At 44.9% G+C, this 14,975-nt stretch overlaps 1 protein-coding gene across 3 annotated transcripts in view; it reads left to right on the top strand.

The window, feature by feature from the left end:
* Positions 1-11,915: 11,915 nt before the first annotated feature.
* Positions 11,916-14,975, top strand: part of LOC125550654 (3beta-hydroxysteroid-dehydrogenase/decarboxylase-like) — a 28,030-nt gene continuing 24,970 nt past the window's right edge. Inside the window, exons 1-3 of one of the 3 annotated variants that reach the window (XM_048713697.1) lie at positions 11,916-12,293; positions 13,331-13,420; positions 13,632-13,765. In XM_048713697.1, coding sequence (XP_048569654.1) covers positions 12,053-12,293; positions 13,331-13,420; positions 13,632-13,765 — 465 coding nt within the window. In that variant the 5' untranslated portion in view covers positions 11,916-12,052. The remainder of the gene's footprint in view (positions 12,294-13,330; positions 13,421-13,631; positions 13,766-14,975) is intronic. The other 2 variants (XR_007301735.1, XM_048713696.1) reach the window with 2 other exon arrangements.

The following is a 14,975-nucleotide window of genomic DNA, read 5'->3' as shown; positions in this document are numbered from 1 at the left end:
CCATCCCTTGCCAAGATCGACCCCGAAAGGCTCGGATTTGTCACGTGTGCAACGGCCCATGTACAACTACGCGGACTCGCCAAGTACCACTTTATGTCGACAAGACCACACAGATGCTCGAACGAGTACTGAACGAAACGCCAAGTACCACTACCGCCGCTGTAATTTTGACAAGAAATGTGTACCACTACCGTCGCCAGTACCTCTACCGTCGTCATGTACCCCTACTTCCACTACCGTCGCGAGAACAACTACTTCCTCTACGAACTCGAACCGCTCTGAGAATGCTCCCTTGTAAGGTATAACCGCTGGAACGACGCCCGTGGACAAATGCTTGTGATGTGTTGTATGAGATGCTCCTGTTTGGCCATGTTCGCACCGTGTCCGTTTTTTCACTCGTTTCCTTGCCACCGATACGTGGGAAACCCGGTATCCAGGATCACTCCCCGTACCTTTTTCACATTCCGCACATCTCACATTTGTTTCTTGCACCGGCATCTCAACTAGTTGTCGGATCATCGGAACGTTGTCGTGGCACCGTTTCCGTTTTCGCCGCCATGACACCCCTTTCTTTCCGTCGTGGCGACCAAATGCCCCATATAATCATCATGTCAACTTTTTCATAAAATTTTCCTAAAACTTGTACATGTCACCCGCATCATGATAACAACGTCAAGAATGTTTAAATTGTTGTTGCATTAAATTGCTAATGCACATGAGGATTTACCGGAATTGTTGTTTGATGTTTCCGGCCTCATTTAAAATTCTTAAATGTGTAGTTTACTTATGTTTCACCTCTTGCCATGTTTAACAACATTTAATATTGTTGGGTACCTAAACGAGAGAGAACTAAATAAGTCGTGTGGTGTTTTGTCAATATGCAACTCGTTGCATATTGAGCTCCACTTAACTTGTAGTGTTGCTTGTGCATTTTGCCATGCCATGAATCATTAAACCAGACATGCATCATACTTGGTTGTGCATCATGCCATGTTTATGTGATGGTTGTTTACCATGTTGTTTGCTTCTTTCCGGTGTTGCTTCTTCGGGTTAGTTACGATAACATTGCGTTTGTGAGGATCTGTTCGTCTACATCCGTTTGTCTTCTTCATGGACTCGTTCTTCTTCCTTGCGGTATCTCAGGCAAGATGTCCATACCCTTGAAATCACTTCTATCTTTGCTTGCTAGTTGCTCGCTCTTTTGCTATGCTGTGATACCTACCACATGATTTATCATGCCTCCCATATTGCCATGTCAAGCCTCTAACCCACCTTGTCCTAGCAAACCATTGTTTGGCTATGTTACCGCTTTCCTCAGCCCCTCTTATAGCGTTGCTAGTTGCAGGTGAAGATGGAGTTTGTTCCTTGTTGGAACATGATTATTGTTGGGATATCACAATATCTCTTATTTTAATTAATGCATCTATATACTTGGTAAAGGGTGGAAGGCTCGGCCTTATGCCTGGTGTTTTGTTCCACTCTTGCCGCCCTAGTTCCGTCATACCGGTGTTATGTTCCTTGATTTTGCGTTCCTTACGCGATTGGATTATAATGGGAACCTCTTGACAGTTCGCTTTGAATAAAACTCCTCCAGCAAGGCCCAACCTTGGTTTTACATTTTCACTAACAATCTATCACCTTCCCTTGGGTTCTGCAGACTCAAGGGTCATCTTTATTTTAACCCCCCCCCCCGGGCCAGTGCTTCTCTAAGTGTTGGTCCGACCTGAGCGATGTGCACCCCCTGGGCAACCAGGGTCTATGCCAACCCGACGTCTTGCTCATCTGGTGTGCCCCGAGAACGAGATATGTGCAGCTCCTATCGGGATTTGTCGGCACATTCGGGTGGCTTTGCTGGTCTTGTTTTACCATTGTCGAAATGTCTTGTAACCGGGATTCCGAGTCTGATCGGGTCTTCCCAGGAGAAGGAATATCCTTCGTTGACCGTGAGAGCTTGTGATGGGCTAAGTTGGGACACCCCTGCAGGGTTTTGAACTTTTGAAAGCCGTGCCCGCGGTTATGGGCAGATGGGAATTTTTTAATGTCCGGTTGTAGAAACTTGACGCTTAACTTAATTAAAATGCATCAACCGCGTGTGTAGCAGTGATGGTCTCTTCTCGGCGGGGTCCGGGAAGTGAACACGGCTTTGGAGTTATGTTTGACCGTAAGTAGTTTCAGGATCACTTCTAGTTTACGACCGTGCTTTGCTTCTCTTCTCGCTCTCATTTGCGTATGTTAGCCACCATATATGCTAGTGCCTGCTGCAGCTCCACCTCGTTACCCCTTTCCTACCCATAAGCTTAAATAGTCTCGATCTCGCGGGTGTGAGATTGCTGAGTCCCAGTGACTCACAGATTACTTCCAAAACCAGTTGCAGGTGCCGGTGATACTAGTGCGGGTGACACAACCAAGCTCAAGTGGGAGCCCGATGAAGGTCGTGTCCGTTGTGTTGTTGAGTTTCCAGTTGATCAGTAGTGGAGCCCAGTCGGGGCGATCGGGGACCTTTGGCATTAGGGGTAGTCTTCTTTTATTTTGGTTCCGTAGTCGGACCTTGTTTGTATTCTGGATGATGTAATGCTATATTTATGTATTGTGTGAAGTGGCGATTGTAAGCCAACTCTTTATCTCTTTTCTTATTCAGTACATGGGATGTGTAAAGATTACCCCTCTTGCGACCTGCCTACACTGCGGTTATGCCTCTAAGTCGTGCCCTAACACGTGGGAGATATAGCCACATCGTGGGTGTTACAATCACGCATTGCAAGCCTGGGTCCTTGCTTCCTTGAAGAACCACCTTGGAACATTTTCCTAAGCATTTTCTTCCTCTGAAAAATTCTGAAATTTTTTAGTAACTTCAAAATAAAAGTAAACCAAACTCAATAATATTGATAGTAACTACTCCTACAAGTGCCTAGGGCCTATATCATGCATCAAAACTACTTTTGACCATATAAATTTGACATGCAAGCTCAAGAACAGGGTCACCTAGGCAGCAAAAATTTGCAATGAATAAAGCACTAGAACGAAAACTAATTGGACCAATGGAGGAGTCACATACCAAGGAACAATCTCCCCAAGCAGTTTTGTGAGAGGTGCTTTGAGCAAGGAGATCAAAAATGGCAGCAAAACGAGTTTGGACTCGGATTTGAGCTGGTTATTCGTGTTTCGGGGAGGAAGGAGTGTATGGGTGAAAGGATAAGTGGAGGAGGGCCACCGTGGGCCCACGAGGCAGGGGGTGCGCCCTAGGGGGGGTGGGCGCGCCCTCCACCCTCGTGGCAAGGTGGTTGGCCCCCCTGGCGTGTTCTCTGTTCCATAAATCCTCAAATATTCTAGAAAAAATCATTTTAAATTTCAGGGCATTTGGAGAACTTTTATTTTCGAGGTATTTTTATATTGCACGGATATTCAGCTAACAGACAGAAAAATATTTATTTTTATTTTATTTAATATAAATAACAGAAAGTAAAAGTGGGGTACAAAAGGTTGTGCCTTCTAATTTCATCCATCTCATGATCATCAAAAGGAATCCACTAACAAGGTTGATCAAGTCTTGTTAACGAACTCATTCCGAATAACATGGAACCGGAGAAATTTCGAATAACACTATGTTACCTCAACGGGGATATGCACATCCCCAATAATAAGAATATCATATTTCTTCTTGACACTAGGAAGAGGAAATTCAAAACCTCCAAATATAATTGACGGAATTTTTCCAATAGAATTGATACTATGAACTTGAGGTTGTTTCCTCAGAAAGTGTACCGTATGCTCATTACCATTAACATGAAAAGTGGCATTGCCTTTAGTGCAATCAATAACAGCCCCTACAGTATTCAAAAAGGATCTTCTAAGAATAATAGACATACTGTCGTCCTCAGGAATATCAAGAATAACAAAGTCCGTTAAAATAGTAACGTTTGCAACTACAACAGGCACATCCTCACAAATACCGACAGGTATAGCAGTTGATTTATCAGCCATTTGCAAAGATATTTCAGTAGGTGTCAACTTATTCAAATCAAGTCTACGATATAAAGAGAGAGGCATAACACTAACACCGGCTCCAAGATCATATAAAGCAGTTTTAACATAATTTCTTTTAATAGAGCATGTTATAGTGGGTACTCCTGGATTTCCAAGTTTCTTTGGTATTCCACCCTTAAAAGTATAATTAGCAAGCATGGTGGAAATTTCAGCTTCAGGTATCTTTCTTTTATTTGTAATAATATCTTTCATATACTTAGCATACGGATTGATTTTAAGCATATCAGTTAATCGCATACGCAAAAAGATAGGTCTGATCATTTCAGCAAAGTGCTCAAAATCCTCATCATCCTTTTTCTTGGATGGTTTGGGAGGAAAGGGCATGGGTTTCTGAACCCAAGGTTCTCTTTCTTTACCATGTTTCCTAGCAACAAAATCTTTCTTATTATAATGTTGATTCTTTGATTGTGGGTTATCAAGATCAACAGCAGGTTCAATTTCTATGTCATTATCATTACTAGGTTGAGCATCATCATGAACATTATCATTAACATTATCACTGGTTTCAGGTTCATTACCAGGTTGAGTTTCAGCATCAGAAATAGAAATATCATTTGGATTCTCAGGTGTTTCAACAATAGGATCACTAGGAGCATTCAAAGTCCTATCATTTTTCTTTTTCTTATTTTTAGAAGAACTAGGTGCATCTAAATTATTTCTCTGAGAATCTTGCTCAATTCTCTTAGGATGGCCTTCAGGATACAAAGGTTCCTGAGTCATTCTACCAGTTCTAGTAGCCACTCTAACAGCATAATCATTATTCTTACTATTCAATTCATTGAGCAAATCATTTTGAGCTCTAAGTACTTGTTCTACCTGAGTGGTAACCATAGAAGCATGTTTACTAATAAGTTTAAGTTCACTTTTAACATTAGCCATATAATCACCCAAGTGTCCAAGCATATTTGAATTGCATTTTAATTGTCTACCAAAATAAGCATTAAAGTCTTCTTACTTAGCCATAAATTTATCAAACTTATCTAAGCATGGGTTAGCAATTTTAGTAAATGGGATTACAGCTTTATCATATCTATAGAGAGAATTTACCTTTACTACTTGTGTCGGGTTATTAAGACCATGTATTTCTTCGATAGGAGGTAAATTCTTAACATCTTCAGCTTTAATACCTTTTTTTTCATAGATTTCTTTGCCTCTTGCATATCTTCAGGACTGAGAAATAGAATACCCCTCTTCTTCGGAGTTGATTTAGGAATAGGCTCCGAAATTGGTTCCAGAAATGTCCAATTATTTTCATTTGTCAACATATTATTCAATAGAATTTCAGCTTTATCCGGAGTTCTTTCCCTGAAAACAGAACCAGCACAACTATCCAGGTAATCTCTGGAGGCATCGGTTAGTCCATTATAAAAGATATCAAGTATTTCATTTTTCTTAAGAGGATGATCAGGCAGAGTATTAAGTAATTGGAGAAGCCTCCCCCAAGCTTGTGGGAGACTCTCTTCTTCAATTTGCATAAAATTATATATATCCCTTAAAGCATCTTATTTCTTATGAGCAGGGAAATATTTAGCAGAGAAGTAATAAATCATATCCTGGGGACTACGCACACAACCAGTATTAAGAGAATTAAACCATATCTTAGCATCACCCTTTAATGAGAACGGAAATATTTTAAGCATATAAAAGTAGCGAGTTCTCTCATCTTTAGTGAATAGGGTGGCTATATCATTCAGTTTAGTAAGATGTGCCACAACAGTTTCAGATTCATAATCATGAAAATGATCAGATTCAACCAAAGTAATTATATCAGGATCAACAGAGAATTCATAATCCTTATCAGTAACAAAGATAGGTGAAGTAGCAAAAGCAGGATCAGGTTTCATTCTAGCATTTAGAGATTGCTTACTCCATTTAGCTAATAATTTTTTAAGTTCAGTTCTATTTCTGCAAGCTAAAATAGCTAAAGAAGCATCTTGATCAAAAACATAACCCTTAGGGATGGCAAGTGGTTCTTCATCATCACTTTCATCAGTATCATCAGATTCAATATTTTCAATTTCTCTAGCCCTAGCAAGTTGTTCATCAAGAGAAGCACTAAGTGGCATAGTAGTATCATGCATAGAGGTAGTTTCATCATAAGTATCATGCATAGCAGAAGTGGCATCATCAGTAACATGCGACATATCAGAACGAATAGCAGAAGCAGGTGTAGGTGTCGCAAACTTACTCAAAACAGAAGGTGAATCAAGTGCAGAGCTAGATGGCAGTTCCTTACCTCCCCTCGTAGTTGAGGGATAGATCTTGGTTTTTGGATCTCTCAAGTTCTTCGTAATGATAAGCATATATATATCCCAAGTGACTCAAAGAATAGAGCTATGCTCCCAGGCAACGGCGCCAGAAAATAGTCTTGATAACCCACAAGTATAGAGGATCTTAACAGTTTTCGAGGGGAGAGTATTCAACCCAAATTTATTGATTCGACACAAGGGGAGCCAAAGAATATTCTCAAGTATAAGCAGCTGAGTTGTCAATTCAACCACACCTAGAAACTTAATATCTGCAGCAAAGTATTTAGTAGCAAAGTAATATGATAGTAGTGATAACGGTAGCAAAAGGTAACATTAGTAAAAGTAATGTTGTTGGTATTTTGTAGTGATGATAGCAATAGCAACGGAAAAGTAAATAAGTGAAGAACAATTTATGGAAAGCTCGTAGGCAATGGATCGGTGATGGAGAATTATGCCGGATGCGGTTCATCATGTAACAGTTATAACCTAGGGTGACACAGAACTAGCTCCAGTTCATTGATATAATGTATGCATGTATTCCGAACATAGTCATACGTGCTTATGGAAAAGAACTTGCATGATATCTTTTGTCCTACCCTCCCGTGGCAGTGGGGTCCTTACGAAAACTAAGGGATATTAAGGTCTCCTTTTAATAGAGAATCGGAACAAAGCATTAACACATAGTGAATACATGAATTCCTCAAACTACGGTCATCACCGGTAAGTATTCTGATTATTGTCACTTCGGGGTTAACGGATCATAACACATAATAGGTGACTATAGACTTGCAAGATAGGATCAAGAACACTCACATATTGATGAAAACATAATAGGTTCAGATCTGAAATCATTGCACTCGGGCCCTAGTGACAAGCATTAAGCATAGCAAAGTCATAGCAACATCAATCTCAGAACGTAATGGACACTAGGGATCAAACCCTAACAAAACTAACTCGATTACATGATAGGTCCCATCCAACCCATCACCGTCCAGCAAGCCTACGATGGAATTACTCACGCACGACGGTGAGCATCATGAAATTGGTGATGGAGGATGGTTGATGATGACGATGGCGTCGGATTCCCCTCTCCGGAGCCCCGAACGGACTCCAGATCAGCCCTCCCGAGAGGTTTTAGGACTTGGCGACGACTCCGTATGATAAAACACGATGATTTCTTCTCCCTGATTTTTTTACTCCCCGAAACTCAATATATGAAGGTGGAGTTGGAGTCGGAGAGGCAACAGGGGTCCCACGAGGTAGGGGGGCGCGCCCCCCACCCTCGTGGAGAGACGGTGGCCCCCTGGCCTTCATCTTTGGCAGGTATTTTTCTTATTTTCTGAAAAGTGTCTCCGTGAAGTTTCAGGTCATTCCGAGAACGTTTGCTCCTGCACATAAATAACACCATGGTAATTGTGCCGAAAACAACGTTAGTCCGGGTTAGTTCCATTCAAATCGTGCAAGTTAGAGTCCAAAATAAGGACAAAAGTGTTTGGAAAAGTAGATACGTTGGAGACGTAACACCGCCATCGTTGGAGCCCCCCCTCGCCGGACTTCCTCCCCGTCGCCCGACCGTCCCCGTCCCCCACCACGACCCCGCTGCCCTGTGACATGCGACCCCTTGTGAGCCCCCCTCCTTCTCCTTTGCCTCGCTCCGCCGCACACGCGGGCCTCGCATGCGCCCCGTGCTGCTGTTGTCTGTAGTTGTTGCTGTGCCGTTGCCACCACCACCACTGCTACCCCACTCCGCTGCGCAGCCGCGCCACCGCGCTCCCGCTGACCGCCTCCCGCTGCAGCTGCGGCCACCCCCGTCGTGCACAGCGTCGCGTCCCACCCCAGCCTTCCCCGCTCGTCGCCTGCGCTACACGACAGCGGCCCCGCACCGTCTCGCCTCGCACGCACGGGCTTGACGCCATGTCCTGCCCTGCCGCGCGCGCCTACACCCGGCGCCCGCTGGCGTGCCCTGCCCCGCGCACCCCTCTGCACCTGCCCGCGCCTGCCCGCGCCGAAGCACGCGCGCTCGCGCGCCCGCATCCTCGCGCGGCCTGCTTGTGGTGGCCTCAACCGCGCGCGTGCCTGCGCGCCCGTGGCACAGCTACCTGCCGCTGCGGCTCACCGCCGCCCCGCGCTCCTCCGCCCGACGCTCGCCCGTGCATCGCCTCGCCTGCATCGCTCGCTCGCCGCGCGGCACGCCAGGGCCCCCGCTGCTCGTCCGTCGCCCTGCTGCTCGCCCGTCTTCAGCCGCCTCCGCTCAGGGTCGCGCCCCCCGCTCCCCGTACCCGCCTCGCCTTTGCCCGGTCGCCCTCGCGCACGCGCGCCGCCGCCCCTCCGTCGCCTCCGCCTGTTGCGGCCGTCCGACGAGTCGCGTCGCCGCCCACGCGGCCGGCGCTGGTGCTCCGGCGCACGCACGCGCCAGCCCCGCCGCCTCGGGTCCGCCTCGACGAGAGGTGCGCCCACTGCCCGCACGCCCGTTCGGGCCACGCCCGATAACCCCCTTGGGCCTATGACACGGGGGCCCCACGACCCCAGAACGTATTTAAAAAAAGAATTTTAAAAATAACAATAAAATAATAATAAATAAATAAACAATAAATAAATAAACTAATCAATTAACTAACTAATTAAACTTGTTTAGTTAGTCTTAGTCAATGACAGTGGGACCCACATGTCAGTTTGACTTAGTCAACTGACTGTTTGACTGCTGACGTCATGCTGACGTCAGCGAGCACTATTCTAGACAATGTTGAATTTAAATAATTAAATAAATGCTAAAAATGATTTTAATCTTTTAAAATCAATATAAAATAAACCATAGCTCGGATGGAAAAAACTTTGTACATGAAAGTTGCTCAGAACGACGAGACGAATCCGGATGCGCAGCCCGTTCGTCCGCCACACACCCCTAGCATAGCAAACACGCAACTTCCCCCCTCTGATTCGTCAGTCCGAAAACACGAAACACCGGTGATATTTTCTCGGATGTTTGCCCCCTTCACCGGTATCACCTCATACCGCGTTAGGGCACACCTAACACCGTTACTTGTCATGTCATGCATCGATATGCATCTATTTGCATTGTATTCATTGTTTCTTCCCCCTTTTCTCTCCGGTAGACTACGAGACTGACGCCGCTGCTGGTGCCCCGACCGACTACGTTGTTGACGACCCCTACTTGCCAGAGCAACCAGGCAAGCCCCCGTTGATCACCAGATATCGCCTATTTCTTCTCTCTACTACTTGCATTAGAGTAGTGTAGCATGTTACTGCTTTTCGTTAATCCTATCCTGATGCATAGCCTGTTATTGTTGCTACAGTTATTGATACCTTACCTACAATCCTAAATGCTTAGCATAGGATGCTAGTTTATCATCAGTGGCCCTACATTCTTGTCCGTCTGCCATGCTATACTATCGGGCCGTGATCACTCGGGAGGTGATCACGGGTATATACTTATATACATATTATATGATGCCTGTGGTGATTTAAGTCGGGTCGGCTCATAGAGTACCCGCGAGTGATTCACGGATTGGGTCCGAAAAGACGTTTGTCCTGACGGCCCTCTAAGTGAACCTTTGTGGCGGAGCGACATGCTAGGTTGAGACCACCTAGGAGAGAGGTGGGCCTAGCCTTGGTCGGCGTCCACGGTTATTTCAAATTAACACGCTTAACGAGATCTTGGTATTTGATCTGAGTCTAGCCACTGGCCTATACACACTAACCAACTACGCGGGAACAGTTATGGGCACTCGACATCGTGGTATCAGCCGAAGCCTTCGTGACGTCAGCGACTGAGCGACGCACGCCGAATTGTACTGGAACACCTGCTCTTGTATTAGGGAGGCTAGGTTTGTTTCCGGCCGCCCTCGCAACATGCAGGTGTGCAATGGGCGATGGGCCCAGACCCCTGCGCTATAGGATTTAGACCGACGTGCTGACCTCTCTGTTGTGCCTAGGTGGGGCTACGACGTGTTGATCTTCCGAGGCCGGGCATGACCTAGGAAAGTGTGTCCGGCCAAAGGGGATCGAGCGTGTTGGGAAATGTGGTGCACCCCTACAGGGAAGTTGATCTATTCGAATAGCCGTGTCCCTCGGTAAAAGGACGACCCGGAGTTGTACCTTGACCTTATGACAACTAGAAACAGACAATTAATAAAACACACCCTTCCAAGTGCCAGATACAACCGGTGATCGCTTTCTTACAGGGCGACGAGAGGAGGATCGCCGGGTAGAATTATGCTATGCGATGATACTTGGTTAACTTACCATCTACTCTCTTCTTCTGCTGTAAGATGGAGGTTGCCAGAAGCGTAGTCTTCGACAGGACTAGCTATCCCCTTCTTATTCTGGCATTCTGAAGTTCAGTCCACATATGCTACCCTTTTCCATTTGATACTAATGCATACATATGTAGTGTAGCTCCTTGCTTGCGAGTACTTTGGATGAGTACTCACGGTTGCTTTGCTCCCTTTTTTTCCTCTTTCTATACTCGATTGTTGCGACCAAACGATGGAGTCCAGGAGCCAGACGCCACAGTCGACGACGACTCCTACTACACTGGAGGTGTCTACTACTACGTGTAGGCCGCTGACGATGACCAGGAGTAGTTCAGGAGGATCCCAGGCAGGAGGCCTGCGCCTCTTTCGATCTGTATCCCAGTTTGTGCTAGTCTTTTTAAGAAAAATCTGTTTAACTTATGTCTGTACCTAGATATTGTTACTTCCGCTGACTCGTCTATGACCGAGCTCTTGTATTCGAGCCCTCGAGGCCACTGACTTGTAATATGATGCTTGTATGACTTATTTTATTTATAGAGTTGTGTTGTGATATCTTCCCGTGAGTCCCTAATCTTGATCGTACACGTTTGCGTATATGATTAGTGTACGATTGAATCGGGGCGTCACATTCAGTATGGAAGCATATATTGTCAATATAAAACAACAATACTAGGGTTCCACGATGATTACAAATCATCTACAAATCCTAATCCCACAAAGCTATTTCAATTTTTACATGCAAAAGTCTAATCTAAGCAAACAAGGGTTCCACAAATATGAAAAATGGGTAAGATTTTTCAGATAGAAAGAAGGGAAAACGGAGGAGATTACCTTTTAGGAGGAATTGGTGAAGAAATCCACGAAAAAATGTCAGATTTGAAGTTTTTTTGAAGAGAGAATTGAGAGGGGGAGATGAGAGAGCCGCCGCCGCACTTTCTCTCTGTTCTGTTCTGAAACGAATGGGGGTGGGGTGAGGAGGACCAGCGTGCGGCGGCTACTAAGTCATAGTGCATCGCCTATGCGCTAGGCGCTGCATATGGCGGTGTGGCGCTGGGTGTCTAGGCGCTGCATGACCAGATGTGGGGCTGGCCTGGACCAGGGGTGCCACACTGGCTAGGCGAAGGCACTGCACAACAAGGTGCACCGTCTGTTTGTCGGGCGCTACATAAAAGGTTTAGTTAAGTGATTTTTTTTGAATACGGTTTAATTTGTAAAATACTTTTGTCCACAGGTTAATTTTGTGATTTTTGCCCGTAAAGAGGGCCGTAACCTTGTGTAGCATCCGTCTAAAAGAAAAGAAGAAAAAACCTTGTGTAGCATGTGCAGGCCTTTACATTTAGCATTTTTCTTGTGCAATTCGCTCCCACAGATCGGATCGCAGCTACCCACGGGATAAATATCACAGAAAGTGTGCACAGTGTTTGATGACGCCATAAGCGCTTCGAATCTGACGACGACGACGAACGGCGACGGCGCGACAGATAGATGGATGCGGCCGAAGCCAGTGCGAGATGGTGTGTGGTCACTGGCGGCCGCGGCTTCGCGGCGAGACATCTGGTGCTGATGCTTCTCCGCTCCGGCGAGTGGCGCGTGCGCGTGGCCGACCTGGCCCAAGTCATCTCTCTCGACCGAGACGAGGAGCAGGGTATCCTCGGGGCCGCCATCCGCGAAGGACAAGCCGTTTACGCGTCCGCCGACCTCCGCGACAAGGCCCAGCTGGCCAAAGGTGTGTGCAATCCACCACTTGCTCTCCAGATTGCTAGGCTGGGTAGGGTTTTGGTGGTAATGTGCTCTCTGATTCCCTGTCCGTGTGGATGTGGGATCTGGAGATTGGTGCTTATCAGCCTACGCGGCTGCTTCTGAAGTTGGTAGGACTCGGAGGAATCAATGATTCACGGTGACATGATTTACCTTGTGATAGAGATGCTGTTGTTACTTCTGCGTTGTTGTTATTGTTTAGGTTGACGAGTTAATTTGCTAAGACCAATGCCGGTTGAGTATCTAGCTGCTACACATCGACATTTAAGCCCTGTTCGGAATCTCTCCACTCCACGGAGCTGTGGAGCTCGGTTTGAGCCGCTCCGTGAAAATGAGCTGCAGCCTGCTCCGCTCCAGGAGCGCAGTCGAGGGAGTGGAGAGGAACCGAACAGGCACTTATAATCTTTGATCGTGGAGATGCTGTACACCCCATTTATGTTGTGGCGATGACTAAAAGAAATTCGTGTGGTGTGAACTCTAGTAATAAACTCTTCTAAATTCTGTATGTGAACTCTTCTAAATTCTGTATTTTTATGTACTACAAGAACCGATTATTGGTGATTTACGCTAAAAATAAACTGTGGGGTTGTGCATAGATTCTTCACTGTGTTTACGTGTGTTGCTGTGGGGTGAGTCCATTTAGTTGCTTGACAATTTTATGCTTTATTTTGGTCCCAGCTATGTCTTCTTTGTTGATTCTGTGGAACTTAGTCATCGGTCAGTGAGTGTACTGAATGTTATTGCATAGAAGTAGTGGTACAAAACCAGGAAATCGAGAATCATATTCCTATTTTTCCATACTTACCCATTGTACTTTCAGAGTTCTCCTTGTTAATTGGCAGTTGTCTTAGTAGTTACCAGTTTGTTCAGAATACCAATATCTTCATGCTTTTACATATCAGTTATTTCTGATATAGCAAGGTATTTATGGGCGTTAGTCAATTTAGTTGATTGATGCCTACTACCTTTGTCCTTATCTCTGTCTTGTGTGTTTTTTGTTTGCAGCTTTTGAGGGGGCAGAAGTAGTTTTTCATATGGCTGCTCCAGACTCATCCATCAACAACTTCCATCTTCATTATTCGGTGAATGTTGAAGGTTTGTAATGTGAATTTGTATGCTTCACAGCTTTGGTTCCTACTCCCTCCGTCCCATGTGTAAAAAACACTCTTATATTATGGGACGGAGGGAGTAATTCGGAGATGGCACTGATTTGCTGATGGGATGGCACCAAGTTGATTGCATGAGTCATTAGTTTTTTCTATCATTATTTCTCGTGTTACATAATACAGTAAAACAAACTTCACAGGAACAAAGAATGTCATTGATGCGTGTATCTATTGCAAGGTGAAGCGACTTATCTACACTAGTTCACCAAGTGTAGTTTTTGATGGTGTTCATGGAATTTTTAATGCAGATGAATCAATGCCTTACCCAGATAAGGTATGTTTTCACCTATTTACATGAAATAATTCCTTATTTAACACCATTTTAAATTTTGTTTCCCTATTTGACACTGAAAACCTTTTTCTCCCCTATCTAGCTCCAGAGTCTAAAATTTATGCCCTTTATGACACTTCCATCCATTTTCCCGCCTAACGCTGTTAGATTACATGTAAAGAAACACTTTTGCCCTCATGTAATGTGAACCAACTGTTTGGCCCGGTTCATTTCCAAAAGTGCAATTCTTAAGCTATCTCGAAAGTTCATTCCTTTTTTCTTCAGCTGGGTATATGAGTATTCGGGTATGTAAGTGCGCTTGCCGGCCGGTACATGGGTATTCATGTACCGATGTATGCAATTGTACATACGGGCTACCACGTCTCTAGTACGGAAGCCTTGCAGACATGCATGTGGTCTTGAACGCATGGGTACACCTAGGCTTCAATGTATGCATGCATTAAGCTATTTCAGAAGTTAATTCTTTTGTTCTTCAGCCGGGTATTCGAGTATTTGGGTATGTACGTGCACTTGCCGGCCGGTAAGCGGGTATTTATGTACCGATGTACGTATCTGTACATACCGGCTATTGCGCCTCTAGCACGGAAGCCCTGCATACATGCATGTACTCGGCTGCACCTAGGCTTCAACGTATGCATGCATTAGCAGTTTGGCACACGAGGCAAACTAATCAATTGATCAGCCATTATATGCATGAACATGCACATGCATTTCCATGATTAAGCTTGTAACCTGCACTTAGAAAAATCGTTCGTGTCTATAAATAAATAAAATTTCTGGTTAAATCAAATGGGAAGAAAAAAACACATCAAACATCAATATCAGCATCTATTAAAAATTTGGTCACATTCCACCTGAGGGTTTAAAAGGTCTTTTCCAGTGTCATTTGACACTGTTAAGGTTTAAAAATGGACGGAAGTGTTATGAAGGGCATAAAATTTAGACTCAGTGTTAGGCAGGGATGAATATTATTTTCAGTGTCAAATACAACAACAACAACAATAGCAACAAAGCCTTTAGTCCCAAACAAGTTGGAGTAGGCTAAGAGCTGAAACCCATAAGATCTCGCAACCAACTCATGGTTCTGGCACATGGATAGCAAGCTTCCATGCACCCCTGTCCATGGCTAGTTCTTTGGTGATACTTCAGTCTTTCAGATCTATCTTTACGGACTCCTCCCATGTGAAATTCG

This window comes from Triticum urartu, chromosome 4 (assembly GCF_003073215.2).
Source record: "Triticum urartu cultivar G1812 chromosome 4, Tu2.1, whole genome shotgun sequence".
NCBI classification, from domain to species: Eukaryota; Viridiplantae; Streptophyta; class Magnoliopsida; order Poales; family Poaceae; genus Triticum; species Triticum urartu.
This window is presented reverse-complemented; position numbering and strand designations above follow the sequence as displayed.